The sequence below is a fragment of the Nansenia antarctica genome (genome assembly GCF_963989245.1).
Source record: "Nansenia antarctica genome assembly, chromosome: 20".
NCBI classification, from domain to species: domain Eukaryota; kingdom Metazoa; phylum Chordata; class Actinopteri; order Argentiniformes; family Microstomatidae; genus Nansenia; species Nansenia antarctica.
In genome coordinates, this window is record NC_137693.1 from 3,039,043 (window position 1) to 3,047,887 (window position 8,845).

Consider the following 8,845-nt stretch of genomic DNA (forward strand, 5'->3'; position numbering starts at 1 on the left):
AAAATGCAATTAAAGTTTAAATCATTAACAAAAGTGTTAGAATGTACACACACACACACACACACACACACACACACACACACACACACACACCCACACACACACACACACACACAGCAAGACCCAATAGTTTTTTTCTACATTACAGACCCCTCCCACCCTGCTCACCACCTGTTCCAACTGTTGCCCTCTGGACGGCGCTACCGATCCCTGGCCACCAAAACATCCCGGTTCAAAAACAGTTTTTTCCCCTCTGCCATAAGGACTCTCAATACCTGACTCACTGCACTGTATAAATTGTAAATTGTAAATATGTTCTGTCTTGTCTTGTGGTTATGTGTGTTTCATGTCCATGTAATAGTCATGTAAAATGTGTGTATGTTTTTTGACACTGCTTTTTGAGCTGTACCGAAAACAAATTCCATTATTCATTCATTCATTCATTCATCCCAAAACAAGCAAACAATTCAACCCAACCACACCACATACCTCAGTGGGTAGGTACTTGTCTATCAGAGGCCCGTAGAAGCTCTCTGTCTTGCTGCCCAGCTTGGGGGGCGCAGTTTGGCTGTGTGCGTGCGGGTGCGGGTGGGCGGCAGTGTGTGCGTGTGCGGGGGGGACGGTGTGTGTGTGTGCGTGGCCGGGGGCCCTGATCCCCGTCCCCAGCAGTCCTGAGGGGGGGAAGAGTCGGCTCTTCAACATCTCCTGACGGTACTTATCGTACAGCAGGTTAGAGGCACTCAGCACTGGGTTGGTCCTGGGGTCCCCCCCTACCCCCCCTACCCTGGCCTTGGGGGGGGCTTCTCTGAGTGTGTGCGTGTGCGGGGGAACGCCGGGGGCCTGCGTCTGAGTGTGTGTGTAGGCCGAAAGCCTGGACGGCAGTGAGGACACCTGGTAACGCCCGTCGGCCTGAGCCTGGGGCTTGACTTGCGGACTCTTCCGGATGTAGGTGATGATTTTGGGCCGCACCCCTTTGGGCTTGGGGGGGCAACTGGGAGGCGGGGACCTCTCGCTGGAGCTGGGGTTGGGGTTGGGGGTGGGGGGGATCTGTTGGGAATGGAAGGGGGGTTTGGGGATGCCGGTGGTGCCGATGTTAGTCTTGACTGGTGGTCTCAGGCCACTGTTGCCGTACCCCTGAGAAGACGCCTGTGGCTGTCTCACACCTGTGGCTGAGACGTTTCTAGAGGGGGGGTTGTACATGGGGGGTTGTTTCCGTGGCGATCCCTGGGGGGTCCTGAGAGGGGAGTGAGGGCTCCCTGCCCTGTTGGGGCTCGAGTAGGGCCTGTGGTTGATCATCTGCGACTGAGGTCTCCTCTCCAGGCTAGAGGGGTTGGAGGGGCTGGAGGTACGCCCGGCCGTGGCTGACTGCCTACCCAGAGATCGAGCCTCTCTCTGGGCTGCCTGACTAGGCTGTCTGGGCTGGGGGCCTGCAGGGTTGGAACTGCAGCTGTAGTGGAAATGGGAGATGGGGCAACTATTACTGTTGACCTCGGAGGGTTCGTGTGAGTGTGTGTGGGTATGCCTGCCATTGGCTCTGTATCCTGTATCTGTCGAGGAGGGGAAGGAGTGTTGCCCCGTGTGACACGCGTCTGTTATCGGCTCTTCTAAACTCTGGCCTCTCCCTGTCTCGGTCTGGCAGAGGGGTCTGACTAGCTGTTGTCTACGAGGGGGGGGCGCCCTCTCCTCAAACCCTCCTTTCCTCCTCTGCCCCAAACCCCCCTCTGATGTGACCCCGTTTCCATGGCGACTCCTCTCCTCTTCCTGTTTCTGAGCCAGGCTGTGGTGGTGGTGGTGGTGGTGGTGGTGGGGTTGCACTTCCGGGTTGTGTGGCTCCTGGTACTGTTGATGATGAGGAGGAGGGGAGTTCTGGTTCAGGTCCAGAACTCCGGCACTGTCCAGGGCACTGGCCAGACTCCCCGTCATGGTGGAGACGGCAGAGAGGCAGGACGAAAACACGTTGTTTTCAGAGAGACATCTGGACTCCTTCAAAACCCCTTTACTCCTCTCCCTCTCTTTTCCTCCTTCACCTGCTCCCCCATAACCCCCCTCTCTGCCCTCTCCAGAACCGGCAGTAGCAGAGTCTAAGTACTGAGAGCTACGACGGGACGTCCTTCTCTCCCTCTCCATCCCTCTGTTCCTTCCGTTGCTGTCGTTGTCGTTCCTGTCTTTCCTTGTCCGGCCCGAAGCGGAACTCGCGGTCGAACTCGAAGATATGGACATCTGTCCCTCGTCTCTCCCTCCTCTGATACTCCCTCCGTCCTCCTCGTCGTCCTCCCCCTCTCCCAGGAAGGAGTGTATTTCCTGACACTCCGACAGCTCAAAGTTGTGGAGCCCCTGGTCCAGACACCGCTCCTCTGTGCCCCAGATCAGCAGCTTGTCTTGGGTATCGCCGGACACCAAGGGGGGTAGAGGGCTAGGGTTGTCCCCGGGCTCCCCTGTCACCTGCCCCCCTCCCTCCCCATACTCGTCTGGTGGAGCTAGCCGGTTAGCGTTAGCGTCTCCCGTAGGGGCGAGGATCACGGGAGCTTTGTTGTTGTTGTTCTTGATCTCACCTCCGTTGACGTTCACCCTCAGTGCCTGAAGACCAGCCGGTCCACTCATATTGGGCAGATTCATCAGGCTTTTTTCAAAGACACCTCTCGGGGTCCTGAAGCCATTAATAACGCAGTGTTACTATTATTCTCCTCTCTTCCTCTCTCTCTCTCTCTCTCTCTCCTTTTTTTCCTCTCTCTCTCCGGGTGCTTTCTGCGACCGTATTTGAGCTGGAGGGATGGAGGGAGGAAATCTCATCTCACATTTTTTTCTTTCTTTTTCACTCCTCCTTTGCTTGTTTGACCTCGAGGTCACTGGGTAGAGCTCTCTGATGACATCGTCTCGGGATGAGAGGGAGGTTCTGACCCGACGCCCTCTCTCCTCTTCTGTCTGTAATGAAGAACAAGGAAATATTTTAGCCATTGAACAGATGCCTCTTATTAAAAAGATAACACATGATTTCTGTATAATTTCAGCCATTCCACCATTCTAAAATAAGCACTCGTGACCCAAAAACGGATGCCCGAAATAGACACATTTGACGCCGGGCGGCTAATTTTAAAAACAGGCACACACACATTGAAGCTCTGAGCATGTATGTATGTCATACGTCATGGCACGTGGGAAATAGTCGAGATTAGGATCTAAGAAAATAGAATGTGTTGCGCAACATACACATACTTTGACCTAAATGGCAATTCATCTGCGAATCATTGTGCAATAACACCGTGCAGCACCAGAATGTCACATATCACTAGCGTGGGCCTTTATGTAATGAGACGGAAACACCCCCTAATACGAAGACGAGTTATTTCCCCGAAGAGAAACAGTCATTCACACCACATGCTTATGATGACGAATGATATCATTCACACAGCCCAGGGACTATCACCAAGCACCTCCCATCATGTCACATGACAAACCCCTCATCTACCCAGAAACATCTACATACAGTACCGATACTAATCCCAGGATCAGACTTAGAGAGAAAGATGCTCGGATTCGATAACCTCCGCCTCTGATCCTCTCTGGCTCTCTCTCTCTTGGTAATTGTGTATCTCTCTGTAATTTTGGATCCCCTCCCTCTCACACACCCCTCCCACTGTGCTCCGGTGAAAACAACAACAACAACAACCACAACAACAACAACGACAACCTCTATTTTCCAGACGGTTATTTCGAGCTTACTGGGATGTCATAACAGTGTGCGTGTCCAAATGGATTTCTCTGTCACGCTCCAGCCGAATCTAATCCCACTCAGCCCTCAGCAGGTCGCTTTTATATTTCTATCCCTTCTTTCTGGGCTTCGTTTCTATAACGTCTATCTTTCCCATTCTTCATTCTTGTTGGAGATCCAGCTCCATTTCTTAAAAGGTTTTCTTTTGCCTTCCTCTCTCTAATGTTATATTAGTTATTGTGTTGTAGAAACCGGCATGACACCGTTCAACAATCCCAAATGTACCGCTACTAAAACTCCACATTTTGTATTTCTGTTTCTATTGTAGGGGTTTTAACAGTGCTTTTTTAGTGAACCCCCCCAACTCAACAATGTTTTCAATTCAATCTCGCTTTTGAACAAGGCTTTTAGAGCAGGTAGCTACACAAGGCTGGGTGAGTAATTCAATGTTCAAACCACCGTCAGCACGGGTAATGCAGCAGACGGGATGAGGAAAGCAATTATTACCAATGGAGATGAATGTTCTTTGTAGTGAAGTGAAAAGAGGGAAGAAGAGAAGCAGAGAGGAGAGAGCTGAACCTACAGAACGCGAGCGAGAGAGAATCTCTGAGGACGGCTGATGCGGAGCGAGAGAGGAGGAGGAAGGAAGGTAAAAGGAAGGAAAGAGTGAGAAATGTTTTGTAATTATCTGATCCCCTCAAGAGGCGGCGGCGGAAAGAAAAGAAAGAAAAAAAAAAAAAGGGATTTCTAAACCACTTCTGGTAACATAAATAAAGCGTCTCCTGAGTTCTATGTAGTGGGTTGGTCTCCTGAGGGGGATGGCGACAACGACACAGTGGCTTAGGGGATAGATCCATCACAACATCTCATGGATTTGTTCCCCTGCAGTCCTGCTTTAACCATTCCATTTGACACACTCCCCTGCCCACATCGACCCACATCCCTCCTCAAAAACTCAATATGGCTGCCTCTGTCAATGCTTCGATTGGACAGGCAGGGCCGTGTTATAAGACAAAGAACGCACACGTCAAAACACAGAGTTTAGACTAGGACTTGTGAATCAATTGAAAACAAAACAATCTTGTAATAACACTAATAATTATGTATTTACTTTAGTTGAAATGATTGCGTGTGTATGTGTTGAGCGAGCAGCAGGAGGAAGTAGACAGGTGAGGGAACATGTCAAGTGAGTATATCTGAGAAACGATTCTAGTAGACAGAGATATTGACCAGGACGACAGACAATTACACCGTCAGGGTATTACACACACGCGCACGCAGAACACACACACGCACAGACACACACACACACACACACACACACACACACACACACACACACACACACACACACACACACACATTATGTCTCCCACAGTACTGGGGGCTCCTTAGCACAGCACACCCACACAACCCAGCTACAGCATCAACCTAATCCTACAGATTACAGGGCGAGGTAAAAGAAAAGAAGGACAAGGAGAAAAGCTAGAAGAGAATGTGGTGATGGCTTGCAGGGGAAGAAAAAGAACGAGAGAGTGAGAACAGTACTCAAAGGGAACTAAAGGACCCATTCATCATAGTCTCCTCTAACACAACTCAGCACAAACATCAGTTCCAACACAGGCATGGATGCACACACGCGCACACACACACACACACACACACACACACACAGAGAGAGAGAGAGACAGAGAGAGAGAGAGACAAAGAGAGAGAGAGAGACAGAGAGAGAGAGAAAGAGAGAGAGAGAGAGAGCAAAAGAGAGAGAGAGACAGATAGAGAGACAGAGAGAAAGAGAGAGAGAGAGAGAGAGAAAGAGAGACAGAGACAGAGAGAGAGAGAGAGAGAGAGAGAGAGAGGGAGAGAGAGAGAGAGAGAGAGAGAGAGAGAGAGAGAGAGAGAGAGAGAGAGAGCAGTGTCTGCATTGACACAATAGCAGAACATAGCCTGATATTAAATTGGGCATTTCATAGCCTGGCTAGAAATACCTCAACTAATGAAACAGCACCCTTGGAGACAGTACATGGCATTCAAAACCTGACTTGTACTTGAAACCTGAATGTGTTTTCAGCAGATATCTCATACCAACATGTATACGACAAACATAATCCTATAAATAATAGTGTGTCAGTGTGTAAACCCTGTTGACTGAGAGAGTGACAAGTGATCACAAGGGATCAGACTGCAGGACAAAGAGAATGCTATGGATGTCACTCGCAGAGTGTATGTGTGTGTGTGTCTGTGTGAGAGAGAGAGAAAAAGAGAGAGAGAGAGAGAGAGAGAGAGAGAGAGAGAGAGAGAGAGAGCGTACATGTGTATGTGTGTGTGTGTGTGTGTGTGTGTTTGCGTATGTCATGGTGACATCCTGTATGGATGCCACAGCTCAGACTCCCTCTAAAGGAAATAGGAAACCTTCTCTTCTCTTCTCTCTATCCTCTCCTCCAAACCTTCTCTTCTCTTCTCTCTATCCTATCCTCCAAACCTTCTCTTCTCTTCTCTCCATCCTCTCCTCCAAACCTTCTCTTCTCTTCTCTCCATCCTCTCCTCCAAACCTTCTCTTCTCTTCTCTCCATCCTCTCCTCCAAACCTTCTCTTCTCTCTATCCTCTCCTCCAAACCTTCTCTTCTCTTCTCTCCATCCTCTCCTCCAAACCTTCTCCTCTCTTCTCTCTATCCTCTCCTCCAAACCTTCTCTTCTCTTCTCTCCTCTCCTCTAACAGATTGTCATGAAGGTCACAGCTACTGCCCTCTCTAGTGCCCTCTGTACTGGCCTCTCTTCATCTTGTTGCTCCAGCTTGCAACACTCAATATGATTTGATTGCATCATTGATTACCATTCATACAGCACTGGTGCTGAACTACAGAACATGTGAGTGCTGAACTACAGAACCCAAAAACTGCTATTGCTGTCTTACATCGAATATGCAGTATTTTAACATTGAAAAAAAGTCTAAAAGTCTAATATTAGATTGTATTTTTAACCTCAGGCTTAGCACACACAAATCCAGATCAAATTAGCATCTCCATTAGCATTTAGTGGTACTGCCTTGCTCTCATTAAGCTTGGTGCTTGGTGCCCTGCTCCTGTCATTGACCCCAGTACACCCCGAGCACAGACGGCTGGGACGACAGCCTGTGGTACGCCTGTGAGGTGATGAGTTGGATGAGAAGTTTCTTTACTTTTTTCCTTTTCTTTACTTGAAGGGGAGAAAACCGTGTCTCTCCGAAAACAGAAATAGTAGGTCATAAAAAAAAAAGACTTTGTTCCAAAAGAATAATAACTCGAACTCATAAATATCAATGTATCAATATTTTTTCTTACAATGTGAAGACAGAGCGGGGAGGGGGAGGGGGAGGGGGAGGGTGAGGGGGAGGGGGAGGGAGGGTCTATAAGGCATAAGTGACAATCAAACACAGGTGCATAATGAGTGAGTGAGTGAGTGAGTGAGTGAGTGAGTGAGTCTCCGGTGGGAGACACCTAGGGGTCGTACTGGGAAGTACATAGGCCTACTCTACACAGGCTGGATATGGGGGTGGAAAGCTCAACTGTGTGTAACATGGACATTGTGATGTTAGAATTATTAGAAATAAGGTTCTATCTAAATTGTTGTCAAAATTGAGTTTTTTACATAATCTGATCCATTAGGTGTTTATTAATGCCTGTGTGGTGTTATTTTTTAAATGTTGACATTTTTTAGTTAGTAATTAATAAAATACAAAGGTTCCATCTCACAAAACATAATGGAATGTAAAAACGTTGACGCTCAATGTTCAGCTCTCCCTCTAGTTAGCTGATGGTGAATCCTCTGCTTGCTCCGGCAGTACGGGTGAAATGATGAGACTGACACAATTCGGTTTGGTTTCCTTCTTCCTCTATTAAACAGATTGTAAAACTGAACACAATACATTGATATTAGTACATGTAAATAAACAACAGTGAACAAACTAACAGAAAAGATTTAACAAACTACACAATCATACAGAACTCAACTTACCAACTCCCATCTCTCTATACAACTGATCTCCCTTCTCCCCTGTCTCTCAGATCACACTCATTAAGCCCGCCCCCATTTCTATCTAACCAATCACTCCACTCATGCATACTTTTAACCAATCACAAACAACAAATAAAATAACCCCCAAATGAACCCTCCCATGGATTAGCCAAACACCTCCCACTTGGTCCATTGGTCCTTTATAACTAAATGGACCACAACTTTCCCTCTCTTCAATACAGTCATTTTTACTGCTCCTCCACGGGAAACAGCACGACCACCCGCCTGACGTCTCGATCGAGCGTTGGGAAGAGATCGCGGCCTTCGCTCCTTCTTCGTCCTGAAGCCCCCACTCCTAGAGCAGGCTGGCTTAGGCAAGCCCTCACTCTTACGTCCCGAACCAACCCCTTTTCGTCTGGCCTCGCTTCCACCACCCGCCCCAGGCGGAATTGCCCCCTTAGGGCATTTTGGTCAGCCAACCAGACCACGTCTCCCACGGCCACATTTCGGGCTTCTCTGTGCCACTTGGTGCGGATGAGAAGTCCGGGCCCAGCTAGTTGACTCCACTGTCGCCAAAACCGTCCCACTTCTTCCTGGACGCCGAGGCTAACTCCGCTTCTTGTCTCCCTCAGGCGAGTAGCCTCCCACTTTGCGTCTTCTGGAGCCCTCCTGCAAAACAACCACTGCCTAACAGCTCGCCGGACCCACCCAACTACCCGAATGAGCCTGCCTATTTCACTGAAGCGTTCTGGCTCAATCAGGTCCATGAGAGCAGCGCCCCAAAGCCTCTCCCTCTCATGCTCGAGGTCCCTGGAACTCCCAAACGGTGTGGATGTCCCCTTTGCATTTGCTTCCTCCTCAATGGCGCATTTCGGGTCCAGCCCCTTCCTCGCCTGAGCGCGTGTTACAGTTGCAGTGAAAGCTTTCCGTTGCAGCATGCTCACGCTGTCTCGAGCACTTACAGCCACTCCCCTGGATGTTTCCTCGCTCAGCTGATCAGCCAGCACCAACACCTCTGACTCTGGCTCCACATTGGCCCTCGTTTCTGCAGGCTGGCCCTCTTTGCTCCTCCCACTTTGACCCGACCGGATCCGTGGTTCCGGAGCGAAACCTCCAGCGTTGAGCGTCCTCTCGATTCCCTCC

General features: G+C 49.3%; 1 protein-coding gene across 1 annotated transcript in view; it reads right to left on the reverse strand.

Annotated features, from left to right (window-relative positions):
* The window catches only part of mtus2a (microtubule associated tumor suppressor candidate 2a), a gene marked incomplete at both ends in the record, with an annotated part of 42,241 nt that extends 39,640 nt beyond the window's left edge, over positions 1–2,601 (reverse strand). Inside the window, one exon of the mRNA XM_080549974.1 lies at positions 490–2,601. Within this exon, the coding sequence (XP_080406100.1) occupies positions 490–2,601 (2,112 nt within the window). The remainder of the gene's footprint in view (positions 1–489) is intronic.
* Between the last annotated feature and the right edge of the window lie 6,244 nt (positions 2,602–8,845).